Source organism: Musa acuminata, chromosome BXJ2-3 (genome assembly GCF_036884655.1).
Source record: "Musa acuminata AAA Group cultivar baxijiao chromosome BXJ2-3, Cavendish_Baxijiao_AAA, whole genome shotgun sequence".
Taxonomy (NCBI): domain Eukaryota; kingdom Viridiplantae; phylum Streptophyta; class Magnoliopsida; order Zingiberales; family Musaceae; genus Musa; species Musa acuminata.
In genome coordinates, this window is record NC_088340.1 from 12267253 (window position 1) to 12283808 (window position 16556).

Consider the following 16556-nt stretch of genomic DNA (forward strand, 5'->3'; position numbering starts at 1 on the left):
GATCTTCAAGTTTTGAGGCATGGGTTGATGGGTTGAGATATCATTGCCCTATCGAAAGTTAAAGACCAATATTTGTTGTTACCTTTGTGCATCGATAGGGCTTAACAATGTTATATAATCCTTGTATAGATATCTTTGTGTCATTATCCAATGTAGATGATCAATCAAGCTTGACCTGTGCCAAAAGAGCTAATATCTAAACTATTTTCATCCTATCCTATATGAAGATCAAAATCGAGAGAGATTCTCGAGATTGTCCCTCCAACTTCAAACTTAGTATTTCCAAAATGGGTATGAGAGGAGAAAAAGAGAGATAGATCTCAAAATAAATGTATTTGTATTCATGTCAATCCTTCTTCCACCATGAGAAATTAAAGAAGGATGAATACAAGCACACTCTCTTCTCTTCCCATATTCCCCCATAAGAGAATATTTTATTATTATTATTTTGCTGATGTGGTGTATTGTATACGTTGAGTCTTTAACATTTACGGTGACATGGCAGCCACATGTCGAGCTCCATTCGAAGATGAATATTCCCCATATCATTCAATGCGTACTTGAGAGATCAAGAATTCAGAGTCGTTAAAGTGTATTAAGGTTCATAGTTTGTGGCTTCTTGAAGAGATATGTATTTTTTTGATGTGTATATGGTGTAGGAGTTGTGAGATCGGGATACGTACATAGCTAACTAACGGTGATCATTTTCAAGGTTGGCTACTTTCTCCGTTGTCATTTTTCGGGTGTTTACCTAACTCATCTAAATTGGGTTTCCAATCGAAGTATTCTTCTGAGATTAGGTAGATGGTTGGTTCTTGTAGATCCATTGTCCGACTACTATACATATGAGTATACTTTGTGGGACATAAAGGTTGCAATATATGATTGATTATATAGAATACTGCACAACCAAATACACATAATTAATAAGCACTGACGTCTTTTCAGCATCCTTTTTCCCGAGTCAAAGTTGCTGCAAATATATAAGGACGGACGTAGAAGAAGGAGTACACTTTGTGAAGATGGCTTGTTGCCCAAGGAATGGATGCGACTGAGTTCATCCACCTAATGAGCAACTAATCATAAGACTATTTGTTGCAGAGAAACTGACTGAAGAGGACACTTGCTTCTTTGTCATAGTCTGAGGTTGCAATGTGAGACCACACCTCAGTCTTCTTCCACACAGACACTGTCTCTTTCGTCTTATACATTTTTTGTTCTTCGTCGTTACTCATCTCCTACTCCGCTGCCTAATTGTTAAACGTTAAACGGTTCATCAAATGTTTCAGGCATTCATTTCCATGATGTGAGCTCTCCTCAAACAAAGGACCGGAGGAGGGTGTTCTTCTACTATTATTACCAGCTGAACATAACATGAAACAATCTCAAGTCTCAACACACACCCCAAAAAACAAGATGTACACGACCAGTATTTTCTGCATCACAAAAGTCATCTACCACCACGTCTCTTCCTGCGCGAGTGGTGCTTCCCTTGAGCTGTGGCTCCTATGGTGCATTTAACCATGGCCACATTTGACTGCGATGACGGATAATATGATTAGAATTGAGATCAGCTAGAGATTTGAAGCAAGCATGAAGTATACACATAGATTCTTACTCTATGATTTCTTTCCAGCCAAAATCGTCCAGGTTTAGGGCATCCCAAGCCTCGAAGGGTGGCGAGGTGGGCGTGTTGGTAGATCCCTCGAGAGAGATGGTCTCGTTCTTACTCATGTTCTCTAGAGATGAAACCAACGAAGGTGCAGTAACTGATGCCGGGATCGTACCGGAGTTTGTACCACAGTCTTTGCTCGTCATCATACTCTCCGAGCTTGAATCATCTGCAGATGAAGGTGCAGCTGTTTGTCCACCATTCACGGAAAGGATTTGTTGACCCACCGGCGCCAAACTGGGAAGACCGAGTGATCCGTTGACGAGACTCGAGAGCTGGGGGGTCAAAGCGAAGAGATCGTTCACTTGGTGGTGGTTCTTAGGAACAGCTGATCCAAGGAGACGGATGAGGTCCAGATTTGGAGCGGGACTACTGCAGGTAAGGAACCGAACGAGGTTCTGCACCAAATGCAACTCGATCAAGCGTGCAGCATCTACTTGTAGCTGAAGGGAACTATCGAGACGGCTCGTCGAGCTGGAGAGCAGGCTGAGGTCGGTTCTTGGCTGATGCGTCACGGGGTCGATGCCCATCTGCAGCAGCTTCTTCCTCAGAGTGGTGTTCCAGAAGTTCTTGATCTCGTTGTCGGTCCTTCCGGGCAAACGGGTGGCGATGGTCGACCACCTTCAGTCGGAGAAGACGATGGAGAATTGCTTAAGACCCAAACCAGTGCGACCAAACGAGTGCAAGAAGAAAGACGTACTTGTTGCCGAGAACAGAGTGGAGTTGGATGATGAGCTTTTCCTCTTCGTCTGTGAACTTCCCCCTCCTGATGTCCGGGCGGAGGTAGTTTGTCCAGCGCAGCCTGCAGCTTTTGCCGCACCGGTCGAGGCCGGCGAGCTTGGGCAGCCGCCGCCAGTTCCCCTGGCCGTGCTTCTGAATGTAGTCCGTCAACTTCTTATCCTCGTCAGGCATCCAAGAGCCCTTCTTGACGCCGTGCTCATCGCAACATGGTGGCCTCCCCATGCTTCCCACACTGAGGAAAAGGAAAGAGAATAGCAACAACAAAACCAGTTAAGGATCCGCCTTAGGGTTACAGAATGTTAGGTAGATGGAGCTGAGAGGAACAGTAAGTAACCTGAGAGTAGGAGGGCGAAAAGGGTTGTGGTGTGGGTATGAGCTTGCTTTGGCTTTGGGGATCACAGGATATTTATAGAGGGGGATTAATCTTGTTTTGTCTTGCAGCCAGAACAACATATTATAATGGAACCCTACTGACGATGGTCAGTCTTTCATGTATGGCCTTTAATTATCGTCGTGAGGAGCATGGAAAGAGCCTGCAAATGGAAGCTTTGAGAAAGGGATATTACTATAATCTCACGTACGAACGATATAAGCCCCTTCCGACGCGAGGGATTCTTTACGGACTCCTCCTGTGAGTCTTACTTAAACTACGTAGGGCTTCTTTTGGCAGTTTAGCAGAAACAAGTCTACAGGGTTTATCTGCGCCAGTGTGCCATCGTCAAATAGCTTCAAGAGGAACAGCCTCTCTTCTTCCTCATGCAGCGGTGGGACCCAGACGAAGAGAAGCCACCTAATTGGCCCGAGTTGGGGACTCATGAGGCCGCAGCAGGGGAAAACTGCGTGGTTTCGCCCACAGAAACATGCATGGTTTGAAGGACGACTGCAACGACACAGCACTGTCGAAAACTTGTTTATTGGATTCCCAATCGTCTTCTAAGGATTTCCCTCAGGGATGAAGATGATGATGGCATGATCAAGTTGTAGTATTGCATGATCTCGTAGTTTTTGTGCTACTTCTTCTGGTATTCTGATATTAGGTTTTCACAGCGGAGTTTAATTGTTCGAGGATGAAGAAATAGGTTATTCGATAAGCGATAATAAACAGGGAAACGTTCGTAAGTTTACACATCTCCTTTTCTCTTCGTGAAACGAACATGCCTTATCCAGAATCTACTTAGATTCAATTACGGTTTGGTTTGAATCAGAATTGAATCGGTCAAACCGAATCAACGATTCGAACTAGAATTAGAATGAATGATTTCGGGTTGGCCTAATATATATATATATATATATATATATATATATATATATGCAAGTAATCAATCCATCATCTTTACCACCTTGACCATGTCAACTTTATGTATCTTCTCTGAAGAAAACTTCCAATCATCATCATGTTAGTTGCACTAATCACTCTAATATTGAGCATGATGCCTTTAAGAGTCAACAGCAGAGGTCATGGAGGCTTTTTGTGATCTTCTTCTTCTTCTTCTTCTTCTTCTTCTTCTTCTTCTTACCCAATCAATGGCGCCTATATTTCAACTGTTCACCTGCTAAATCCATTGGGGAGAGACTTCATTTCCTGCTAAATATTGGATATATATATATATATATATATATATATATATATATGTATGTATGTATGTATATATATATATGTATGTATGTATATATATGTATATATATATATATAGGTCCCAGAGAACATACGAGATTGGAGTACTGATACATAGTTATCATCTGCAACAGATTTAGTTGAGCACGACAAACTACGAGACCTATCGATGTAGTTTATTGTGTCATTGCCTCATCCATGACCATTCACAGTGAAGGAAAACATCAGCTCATGTACCAGATACAAGGTTGTAAGTATCTGTGACATAATCAAATCTATGGAGGTTTGTTTACATGCTATGTATTAATCTATAGTGACTATAAAGTGATTCAGATGTTTGGATAACTTAATGGGAAATCTTCTTGTTAGGTAGTTGGAGTTAACTTGCATGATACTCTTTGAATTCATTTTATGTTTTGGTCATATATGAATCTCCAGACATTAAGAATATTTTGATCCATATATCTAAATTTCTACTAATCAATTGATCCATCACTCATCTCTTCTTCTTTTCTCCATCACTCTCCAGCACGCACATCAAGCCATGAAAACACTCGTCAGTGACATCTCAATAGTCTACACTCTCTTCAAATATCGAAGGTTTGGTTTTGTTCATCAGCTTCTGCAAATAAACTCAAGAAAGATGCAAACTTTTGAACTCTATAACGTTGACATAAAATAACTGAAAAGATCAAGTAAGTAAATAGCCATTCTTGGGAAGATGATGTCACAGAATAGAAGCAAAAACCTGTGTCACCAATCCACATGATTAACCTCCCTATCGGATGAGTGTTTCACAGTAGATATGCCACTTGTGGAGGTGGTTGCATAAATATATACAGGTACAGGTACAGGTTACATATAATGTGTATTAAAGTCTTCATCATGCTAATGCAGCAAGCAACATTGACGTCATCATCATGCTAAATTTTGCAAACATGCCTTAGATTCTCTTCATGCATAAGTTGTTGGATTTGGGGTTTCCACTCAAATTATAGTATACTACTAAACCACAACTGACCATTATTCTACGATGGGCCCTTGGGTTTCTATCAATTCATCAACAGGAAGAAACCTTTGGTCTTGGGGTGCACTTGGACTAATGCTTCCTTAACTAAAAAGATTAATTAAGTTAAGACTCTCTTGATTGAAATTAGTCTATTCTTTAAACCGTGCTTTCTTGATTAATTAAGTTACAAAGAATCGTAGTTTGGATATCATGACGGAACCAAGTTCCGGAAAATCTACAAGTGGTGCTTAAATGTTATTGGTAGATCGATTGACTTGCCAAATTGCAGAGAGCTAGATTTATTGGAACGATTGAAGCCCTGACCCTACTTACAAAATAATGGCATGGAGAAACTTTAGATGATATCAGCTTTATTAAATATGATCGGCTGCTTATAAAAGTCCAAGAAGAAAATATTATGGTTTAAAATTTTAAATTTATGTACGAGCCAAATGTAAGATTGACATGTTCTAATGATATAAAACGTCATATGATAGGGTTGACTATATATCAAGAGTTTTTTTATATTATGTTATTAAAAAAATATCATCCTAGTCAATCCGAAATTATTTCGACCTATATGTGCTGGGAAAGAGGGGTGTAATTTTATGTCCGAATTAATAATCCAAGATAGATAAGTGTGATGATGAACAGTAAAAAAATGACCACCTTCGTAACTATGTTAGAGTAAGTTTTTATACCTAATAATAGATGGGACAATATATTTGTAACATATTTCTACGTGTTCATCGTGAACAGATGGATAAGAAACAACTTTGTATCCCTTTCTAACCTAAATGCAACACAAAAATCATATATGATATCCTCCCTATTATATTCTTAGTTCACGTGGATTAGTTCCCATGAGCGGACCAATAGAGGAGGTGGGTGGAGAGATGGGATCAAGTCCACAAAGCAAAACAAAGGAGCGCGGGTGCAAAATGCAGGTGCAACACAGACGAACGATTCGTGAGCCAAGCCAAGAAAGCCGTATGTATCCAAATGCCCAGAAAGATGAAGGAAAAGAAGCGTATTATCCATCGGATTATGAAAATTGATACCATGTGATAAAAAAAATTGAAGCTAATAATATTTGTTCGCATAACAAAGAAAGGCAGTGTTCATAATTTATCAAAGCGAAAATTTTAACAATTAAACAAAATCTAAAGCAAGATGGATATAACCAACCCAAACCAAACTCCAGATAGATTCTCTCATTGGTGCATTCGCTAAAACAAGTGGTAGTTCAAATAAATGGCCCGCACATGAATGACCAAAGATTTTCTACGCAGAACAACAACATATGACATTGTATCTTATGCAGGGTACTAATACTCATACAGGATATGAACCGCTAATTGTTGATTTAATAGAACCCCTCCTATGCATAACACGGATAAACTTGTATTGAATGTGAAAATCATGGTCCCCTTATTGAAACAACACTCCATGGGTCGCTCAAACTTGGCTAAACCAGTAGTATAGTAACAAATATTTAAGTTCCATAGTTTGCCGCATAGGTAAGTTCTCAGATAGCTCGATGATAACCATCAAAGATCATAGAGAGATTTACCATTTATGAAGTCAACCACTTCAGTAACAGCATGATCAAGTGCGGCAGTAACTGCAATCAAGTTTTGCATGAACTCTTCTGCAGTGGGCTTGTCCCCATCCACAATATCTGTCACAGCTTTGACAAAGATAGCTGGGACTGATAATAAATCTGCAACATATGCCACTGCTGCTCCCTGATAAAATGTACATAGCCCCCCATTAATAACAGAAAAATTAGCCCAGCCAGAGACAACTTGAATGATTCATATGAAATGTGGAACTAAACTGATGCAAAACATCCGTTCAGATCTAAATGAGACATCACCAAAAGGATCTCATGTAAACGGTTCCCGCCCTTTACTTCTAACCTTTATGGCCTGTACTTTTTACCTACAGAAGTTTATGCAGGTGTCCCCTTTATTTGAACTTGTCCAGCCTGTATTTCTCTAATACAAACAGCAACTTACAGTTGCTTATTGTTTCATACATGCTGTTATCAATTAATAGCCCTCGAATTTGAGGTTCAAAATTTTGTAATGGTAGCAAAGCTTGTAAATAATAAATCCACGAGACATTTAATTTACAAGGAATCCCTCAAGAGTTATTATCTCTGTTGGATCAAATTTAAGAATATCGAGAATCTAAATGCAAGCCAAACTTGTTAGGTATCAATACAAATCAGACTAAAGGTCATATTGAAAAGCACATGAGAAGCATTATCTGGCAGCTCCAAATGGAATAACTACATTTTAATTACTCGTGAGCCATGATAACAGTAGATTCATTGACTCAAAGCTGCCCCTACATTAATACTTTTAGAACCATCATATATATCTGTAAAACCAAAAGAGGCTGGCCTAATATACGAGGCTCCTAACAATGCAGGAGTTGAAAATGATCAGCAAAAGCAATCTTAACCTTAAAATCAGATGTTTCGGGGAGAAAATCTCTAATCACCTAGATCATAAAGTAGCATCCTTACCATGGAAAGCTAATTCTCTCATGTGTCTTTAAAGTCAGAATATAAAAAAAATGATATGATTGGAAAATACAACTAATAATATTTGAGCCAACTTGTTGGTATTCTACCCTTGTTCCTGTCTACTCCAAGGCTTAAAGCCGATACTTGAAAGCCTCAATCTTATTATAGTGTATGGTGTAAGCCTGTTCCCAGTTTTGCCCTGCAAGGACTAATTTAACCATCCCAATGTTGCAAGAGATTACAACAGTTGCTGATTTTTTAAGGATCAATTTGCTTGTGTTTCTTTCAATCTAAGAATTTATGCTTTTTCAAAATTGACCGAGGGATGGAAAGATTGAGAAACAGAACTGTCTGGTAGGATTCATGTACAAGCACAGTGATGCATTCCTTAACTAGTTGGCAAGGAAGCATCCGTGCTTAAGAAATTGATGCACAAGAGGCAACAAATGTATTACTTATTGAAAATGGATTGAAACAACATGAATTTTGTTTATTGGAAATGGACTGAAACAATATGAAATCACAAACTAAAAGCTATCAATCACATTCTGGCAATGTGACCGCATGAGGAATCCATTATCAACAGAACTATGTGACCACCAAACTTGTTACTGACTTAGTGGTAACGCATGCTCTCAATATCCCCGACACTCGTCCCTTTCCAAGGATGAAGTTGCTGAATTATGCCAAAGAAGAATTTACCTCCATGTCTTTGACAGTCGCATCATTTGCCAGAATTGATGCTTCATCCTGAGGAGACATATCTAAGGAATTGCCAGTCGACAACCTCCCAACCTGTTATAGAAATATATACATGAGCCTGCTCAGCCATCAAGCCCAAACAAAAGGCAATTCAGTAATAGATTTTCTAACTTACAATTAATTGAATATTCTTCCAACCAAAATATACTAGATTAAAAGGTTCTGAACGGCATTAAACATGTTGAAAGGCTATTGTAGGTCTGCATTGAATGCTTGGATGTAAGCATTGTGGAAACAAAGGTACAGAAGGTTCAAGAGCAGGCCGAGCAAACTCAAACCTCACATTATAATAATACCCGCACTTATCTATCCAAACAACCCTCTTTACTTATTTTGACAAAGAAAATATCAAATGCATCCATATTAGATACAACCATTTTATGATTCTCTATTAAGTACAGTATAAATACCTTCAAGTTAACTTCTTTTAGGAGGTTCGGAGTAGAAAATGTTTGCCTAGATCCAATTCCATATAAATCAAAGACCTGCATATGTACAAGAACAGGTCAAATGTGAGGGGTTAACTTCAGCAAAGCTTTCACAACTGCATCATTATAAGAGAACATTCCATGAAGTAAGCTTTGATCAAGTAAAGAACTGAATAATTAATACACTGAGAGCATAAACTTTAATGTCATTTAGAAATTTCCACATCCCCTCCTAAAGCTTTATGGGAAGTTAGCAATTGCATTGCAGAAATAGAATCTCACAGTTCTTTAATAATTTCATAGATCTATTTTGTTAAGTCCCTAAATCTCAGAAGACGCAAGCAGGGATGAAAATCGTACCTGCGTGCTCTCAAGTCTATTGTTGCTTCATGTTTTTTTATCAAATTTTGATTATGGAATCTGATACATGAGATGGAAAATTTTGAATAAATTCACATTTAATGGCTTATTCACTTTTAATGCTACTTCAGTCATTTCTATCAAGTAACTGTTACATAATTCTTTTCTTTGTCCTGCTATTCTCACAATCTTTTATAATATTTTGCACTTTGATAATTCACAATATAAATGACTAAATACCCTATATATATGTCGACGATTACACCCTAGCCAGACTAAATCCAAATGTTTCACAACATCTCAAAATTCTTGGGGTGGATGAAGATATAAATATGATAACATGTACAACTAGCACATTGCCAGATATAGTGCCATGATTATCATCATCTGTGTGCAAGACAGCAATTAATTACAACCTCTCTAATTTTGAATTCTATTCAACACATTTCAAGTATTCTAGAGCACAAAAGGTACCCTAAGTCAACACTAAGAAACTGAAGTGAACATCTAATTAAATGAAATAATAGCCCAATGAGGTAATATATAGCAACTGAGACTGAAAAAAAAGCCACTAGTGATGAAGCAATGAGATATGGTGTAATTGACAAAAAAAAAAAAACCAGTTTCTGTGATAGAAGTTACCCCAGCTGATAGATTTTATATCGAGTAAAAGCCTCATGACTGAGAATAAAAAGAAGACTGATATTGTAGACTGAGTTATGGTAAATGTAGCAAGACTCACAGGTATAGGTATTCTTCTGTCATGAAAAGCAACATGAGAGGGAAGGTAGACATCCCTAATGCATGCTCCTTTTGCCTGAAATCATTAAAAAGTAAATTTTCAGGCACATACCATCTGACAATATATCAAGGCAAATTGGCAGAGAAAATACTAAGCAAACCAATTTTAAAAAAGAACATCATCAAAAGTAAACATCAGCTAGAAACAGCTTAGATAAAAGATCTCAAGCCATTCAATTACAATTTACAATAAGAGCAAAAAGTTCAGCTGACCGAGGAAATCAGGAACAAATCATATCAAGAAGTGCCATCATAACACGAATTAAGGACATTCGTTAACTTGAACAATTTACTCTCATGAAGTTCCATAGAAAAAAATGTGAGATAAAGTAAAATTAATTATTAGTGATAGTCAAAATTTTAATTATAAAAACTAGATGATTCATATTGGAAATAAGGAATGATCAACCACACAGACCTCAATCAGAAGCCAAAAGAAGTGCCACAAAAGTAGAACGTGAAAAGAGAAGATGGTGGAAACATCACAAGAATCTAAGTTTCAAGCTATAAATATCTTTAAATTGCATCAACAGGATACCTCTCAAAAATGGCAATTAAAGGAAGAGCCTATCGGATAGGCAACCAGCAGACTGAGAGGAATTAACAGGGTTCCAAGAGTACAGTTGATATATCAAAATTCAATAAGTGTTGCCTAGATATTACCGGACAACAGAAACACGTTCTAGGAACTATAACATACTTTAAAGCCACCAGCGGTTCCTGCATTGATGATAAGATCTGGTTTCAATGCCTGAATTGAAGCAAACGTCAAAAGAGCTGACGATACTGTGCCAACGCTATCAACACCTGAAAGTACAAAAATCCATAAGGCCAACCAAAGTGAAACAAATAAATGAAAAGCGAGAAGTGATAGCTCTAGCCACATAGTGAAGTGATGGTATGAACATAAAACACTCATCCGGGGAAGAATCCATATGCTTTCTGAAACTTACAATCAGCTTGAAAGTTCCTCAGTTTCAATTCAGTATGAAACGGTTTGGAGGCTTTGACATTGGAAAAGGATCCGATGTCAATGCTCCCATACACCTTGGAAACTATTTACTCCCTTCCACATACAATGCTCACGTAAAACCAAGAGGTTAATCTAAATCATTTATATTTATATTTGTATATTTTCCGGAGTAATTGTTATATTCAAGTGCAGTTCCATGGTTTACCTTCTTAGATTCAGTTGTAGCTGCCATATCACGAAGATAAGTGAATATATACAAGACATAAAAGATTTTTTTTCAGCTGATTTTTTTGATCAATAATTTGCAAGGAAGTACAGAAAATATACTATTGACAAAAGCCTAATACAATGAAATTTTAAGTACAAGAAAAAGAGAAGAAGCTTCATAAAACTGTGCCATTGTTTAGACCCCAAAGCCATGTCACATTTAGACTGGTTCCCATTTATCATCCATTGAAAATTCGTTTGATTAAGTTCTAAACAAATGCTCAGCTTTGGGAACATCAACCCACCTGATATGGAAACAAAATAAACTGGTCAAGATAAGATGTGAATGAGTTACATGGAAGGAAAGAAGGGAACTTCCCATACCCAATATTATATCTTTCCCTGGCCATACTAGATCAATATGCAGGCCTCTGTAGGTACCATGGTATCTGACCCATGGAACACCTTTAGGAAACCTGTTCAAAAGTGACATTCAATCTTAAACTCTCTTGATTAATACTTTAAAGTTTAAATGCTCAATCAATTATTGAGTGAAAGATAGACTAGTTATAAAACACATTTGCATGAAGTAATAGTAGAAGGGCATTTCAAAATGGAAACATAGTTTTCAAACTCATATTCACAACATGAAAGGGGATAACTAAGAAAATAATAGTTTAATGTGCAAACTAGAGAGTGAAAACGACATAATCCTCTCTAAGTCTTGGAAAATTCCAATGGCTTAGTCATGAAACATCCACTTTATCCTGATACGGCTCATATGTGAATCCCACTTAAGCATCCATTTCTTGTTTGTGCAGGTATTGATGAACATGTCTGATCTATTTCTTGTCATTCATGATGCCATGTTAGCACCAAATAGGCACCAAGGCAGTACCATAAGTGCCTATCTGCATCACTACATCAACTGATCGCTTATTTTTTTAGTATTTTAGCCACACAGAAAAGTAAATATCTAGGGCATTTTGTTGATAATGTGATTTCTGAAAGTGTATGATAGGAGAACAACACGAGTGGATTAAGTACTACAAAGTGAACATCGTGTGGTTAAAGTGAAATCAGGCTTATCAGGCTATATCGCAAGCATGTATTCAACAATAAAACCCAGGAACTTTTACAGTGCCACATAGCAAAAAAATAGCATTCTTACAGCGTAACTCACAACAATAGCATTCTTACAGACAAGCTTTAGTTTAATAACAGAGCAAAGCATAAAATAGTAGAAATATTGCCAATATTTTAGTTGAATAATCATTTATTCATAATTCTACTCTTGATGATCTTTTGGTAGTTATCAACTAAGTGACAAGCTTCGGCGGCCACCGGTTAGATTGATCGTTTAAGGCCTTGGTGGCCAAGGCTGAGTCGAGTCACAGAAACAGCCTCACCGTATTTATTTTCAGTCAATTCAATTATTCGCTCTCCCGAACTCCCTTTTGGGACGATAAAAAAAAAGCCTCCTGTTATCTTTTTGAGACGATAAAAATAAAGTCAATCGAAGATCTAATACTCACACGGATCCATCAGCATCCTCGGCGAGACCGAACTTGGCGACCAAAGGGAGTGCCTCCGTCTGCATCGCTGCCGAACGGAACACCAAGAACCAAATCAAGAATCAGCGCAAGAAAACCCTAAACCACGAGCGAAGAAAACAAACTAAAAAGAAAGAGAAAGAATCCTCGGGTTTCATCGGGGTACCAATGACGATCAGGATGGTCGAGATGGGTCGGTCTCCGCCAGTCTTCCCCGAGGTCTCCTCTGCGACCGATTCGACCGCCGCGACCGTCTCTTCCTCTGCCGCCGCCATCGCATCAGGCGCCGCCTCGCCCGCGTTCTCCTCGGGAAGCGCCATCATGAACTCTCCGCTTCTTCTTTCTTCTCTCCTTCCGATTCCAAGGAGAGAGAGAGAGAGAGAGAGAGAGAGAGAGGCCGAGGGCTTTCTATTAGGACCCTATGTTTCTTGAGGATTTCCAGCCAGTGCGGAATGGAATTATATATATATACCCCCACACGGCTTAGCGAATGATTAGGTCGGTAATCATCAATGAAGCCAACAAAAGATTTAAAGAAAAGGGTAGAATTTGGGATGAATTACACACAATTTGTAAATAACGACAGATATGTTCGTAGGAAACCTAATTTTATGTACATAATATTCCTTCAAAATAGCTTAATGAGTGGATCATTGAACTAAGTCTAAATTATTGATTGATAAAGGATGTTGACAAGTCAAAAAATATCTTAGAATTTTTCCAATGCCGTGTTCTTTGGTCTTTCTCTGTCGTTTTAGGACAGCATTAGATTTCTTGATCGACTGTTTTTATTTTATTTGTTTTCTTAAAGCACTTAATTGTATATTTTAACTACTATTTTGTTCCAATTAAATTAAATTATAAAACCCTCCGATTCGTTGACTTCCTCGTTTGATCGTCTAATGTCTCGCTAACTCTGCGTGCGTGCGTGCGTGCGTTCGTGTTTGTGTGACCCGTGAAGTAATCTAATCAACGATGCCATTTCCATGTAATCGGGCAATCAAATTGTCGATTATAGATCTTAGATTTCAGATTTAAGCCCAATTATTTATTATTGACGATTGTGATAAATGGGCTTAAAAGTATGCCTCCTTTATAATTTTTTTTTCTTTTTTACTTATTATTTAGAGCTTTTTTGGATTAATATAACCAACCTAGAAAATGATATATTTTAAGATATTAGAAAATGTACATAGTATTAAAATATTAAATTTTATTTCTCACATTATTCTCTTCAATCTTCAGTTCCTTATAGCCTTTTTTAATAATTTCATGTCATCTTTAACGATTAAGAGAAGGATGAAAAGAAAGAATAAAAAATATATAATAAGTAAGGAATAAAAATATTATAAAATTATAAATTGAGGATATATACATTTATTTATAAAAGAATAGTTTAGAAATATTTAAAGCTCTTATTAACATAAGATTGTAAATTATAAATATTTTTTTTATGTTTTATAAAAGAATGAAAAGAATTTTTATGTTTTATCCAGAAAAACCGTTTGCTTTTGACCGAATGATGTTTTTTTATTGAGAATTTACTTAGAGGTACTTTCTTTTCATAAATGAACAAATATGTTATTGATCTTTCAAATTCATTATATAATTTTATACCAAATCGAATGAGTAAATTAGATGAAACCATACCAAAGTGGTTCAATTCAATCTTCAAATATATATATATATATATATATATATATATATCCGAATCAATCATCTGTTTTACTCTTATATAAATAAATATGAGATTAAAAAAATGAAATATTTAGCCACGAACAAAGAATATTAAGACCATCACCATCACGTACTTAATGCCAGCATTTTAACCTTAATCACCGATTGCCCACGCATCAACAGCCGTGCCCGTTGGCTTCATCGTCACATCCGTGGCTGCCTGTTGGCGTCGGCCACCACCGCACGCCTACCGCGGCGCGGCATGCGCCGGTGGTGCCTACGGAACTTCAAGTGCCCAGTCTCTCGGAACCTCTTCCCCTCGGACTCCAGAACGTCGCACTCCGGAAGCGGCTCCGGGTACCGAGCCCGGTCGTAGCAGACGGAGTAGCTCATGTACTGCTCTCTGAAAGCGCGCATGGCCCGCCGCTTCTCGGGAGTCATGACATGGAGGCCGGTGGTGGCGAGCTCTGCGTCGGCGGCAGCGCAGCCGTTTTGGGTCGTCGGGACCTGCTGGATCGGGTCCAATCGGCAGCCGAGGAGGGCGAGGTCGGAGAACGAGGAGACGAAGGGGCCGAACTTGTAGTTGACCTTGTACTTGCCGCCGGAGGTGGCCCAGTTGGACGCGTCCCAGATGGTGGCGTAGAGCGACATCGGCTTCGACGGGTAGTCGCCGCCCATGGCATCGGACCGGCGGACCTCCCTGATAGGGGTGTCGTCGATGTAGAAGCTGGAGAAAGAAGGAGAATTATTGCTATGAGGAAGAGCAGAAGGCGGAAATCGGCGGTCCAGAGGCTCACATGATGTTCTCAGCTGTCCAGAGGATGGAATAGCGGTGGAAGTCGGCGGTGGGATCGAAGGGGAGGTAGTATCGCTCCTCGCGGCCGCGGCAGGTGCTCCCGTTGCCGTACACGTTGGTCTGCACCCTCCACTCCTTGCCGCGGATGTTCCCCAGGAACTCGAAGTCGAGCTCGTCGTGGTTCTTCTCGAACACGTCACCGTTGGACGTCTGCGTGGCCACAGAGACAAAGAAGACGTAGACCACATCATATGTCACAGTAAAGCTGCTTACTATTCTCGCTCTGTGATGGCAGTGCACCGGTCAAGTCGAGGTCTTCTCTACAATCTAAGACATCTAATAATGCAATTCAAATGGAAACAGCATCTGAAACCTTATCGATAGCATTATAATCCATTGAAATAACTACAGAAACACGGGAAGCAGAGTAATGGCTTACGTAAAAGGCAACCACGACCCCCGCCGTGTAATCCGATGGCAGCTTAATGGAGGCACTGAATAATCCATGGTAATACATGTCCTTCGATATGAATCCGGATCCTGACAACCCAAAAACCAAAGAAACAAGATCAAATCGAATCCTGCAGTAACTCGAAGTGACGACGGCGACGGTCAGAGGAGGAGGACGAAGCGTTCACCGGAGAAGCGGTTGAGGAGGAGGCTGACGCTCCTCCCGCCGGCGGAGCGCACCAGATTGCCTTCGCCGAAGAGCGGGACGTAACCCTCGTCGAACGCGAGCGTGGTCACGTTGACGGACGCGACAGACGAGGCCAGGGCGAGCACCGCGACGACGACGAAGGAGAATGCTGGCACTCCTCGATCCATGTCGTACCTTCAAGAGGCAGACGCTGATCCGCTTGCTCTCCTCCCTCGTCTCTCCTTGGGGGGGGCGACAAAAAGGGGGAGAGAACCGAAGAACTCGCTACAAAGTACTGAGAACGACCAGAGCTTTCTTCTTATAGGAGATCAAAGGCAGAGGAATTGGAATCGAAGGCTGTTCTCGTTGGGTGGTGGTGAAGGGGAGGGAACGTTTGACCGGGTCGCATGCTTTTGGCAATGCCGGATTTGGCCGCTCTCGAATCCTCTCTGCGCCATTAATTACCTTCTATCAGGTGCAATGCAGGATTTGGAGGTGCAAAAGACTACGGCTATATTTGGATATGGTTTTCTATTTGCCAGTCATGCTTGAAATCTACATCATATCAAACCATTCTATCATGGCAAGAACAGAGCACCAGCAATAAATAAATGATCTTAGGATCATATGAAGAGATCATTATAGAATAGTCTCCTCATAGGTTGTTCTTTGAAAGCATTATATAATTTACACACACACACACACAAAAAAAAAACAGGCTATAGCACACAGAACTTTAATATTGTTATATATTATTCAATGATATTTGTGGACCGAACAAGATTGATA

At 39.3% G+C, this 16556-nt stretch overlaps 3 protein-coding genes across 3 annotated transcripts; all 3 read right to left on the reverse strand.

Moving 5' to 3' along the window:
• Positions 1 to 986: 986 nt before the first annotated feature.
• LOC135606476 (transcription factor MYB41-like) lies at positions 987 to 2775 on the reverse strand. The gene is made up of 4 exons (XM_065097507.1): positions 2748 to 2775; positions 2373 to 2645; positions 1619 to 2293; positions 987 to 1537 (listed from the first exon to the last, which is right to left on the reverse strand). Exons 2-4 carry the CDS (start codon positions 2633 to 2635, stop codon positions 1507 to 1509), a joined length of 969 nt encoding a protein of 322 aa, XP_064953579.1. The 5' UTR covers positions 2636 to 2645; positions 2748 to 2775; the 3' UTR covers positions 987 to 1506.
• Positions 2776 to 6217: 3442 nt separating this feature from the next.
• Positions 6218 to 13101, reverse strand: LOC103973409 (5'-methylthioadenosine nucleosidase). The gene is made up of 8 exons (XM_009387966.3): positions 12824 to 13101; positions 12640 to 12706; positions 11489 to 11580; positions 10625 to 10731; positions 9866 to 9940; positions 8746 to 8820; positions 8276 to 8368; positions 6218 to 6785 (listed from the first exon to the last, which is right to left on the reverse strand). Exons 1-8 carry the CDS (start codon positions 12978 to 12980, stop codon positions 6588 to 6590), a joined length of 864 nt encoding a protein of 287 aa, XP_009386241.2. The 5' UTR covers positions 12981 to 13101; the 3' UTR covers positions 6218 to 6587.
• Positions 13102 to 14507: 1406 nt separating this feature from the next.
• Positions 14508 to 16075, reverse strand: LOC135606477 (probable xyloglucan endotransglucosylase/hydrolase protein 30). Its single transcript, XM_065097509.1, has 4 exons — positions 15769 to 16075; positions 15570 to 15670; positions 15132 to 15340; positions 14508 to 15061 (listed from the first exon to the last, which is right to left on the reverse strand). The coding sequence occupies exons 1-4, from the start codon at positions 15953 to 15955 to the stop codon at positions 14539 to 14541; spliced, it is 1020 nt and encodes a 339-aa protein (XP_064953581.1). The 5' UTR covers positions 15956 to 16075; the 3' UTR covers positions 14508 to 14538.
• Between the last annotated feature and the right edge of the window lie 481 nt (positions 16076 to 16556).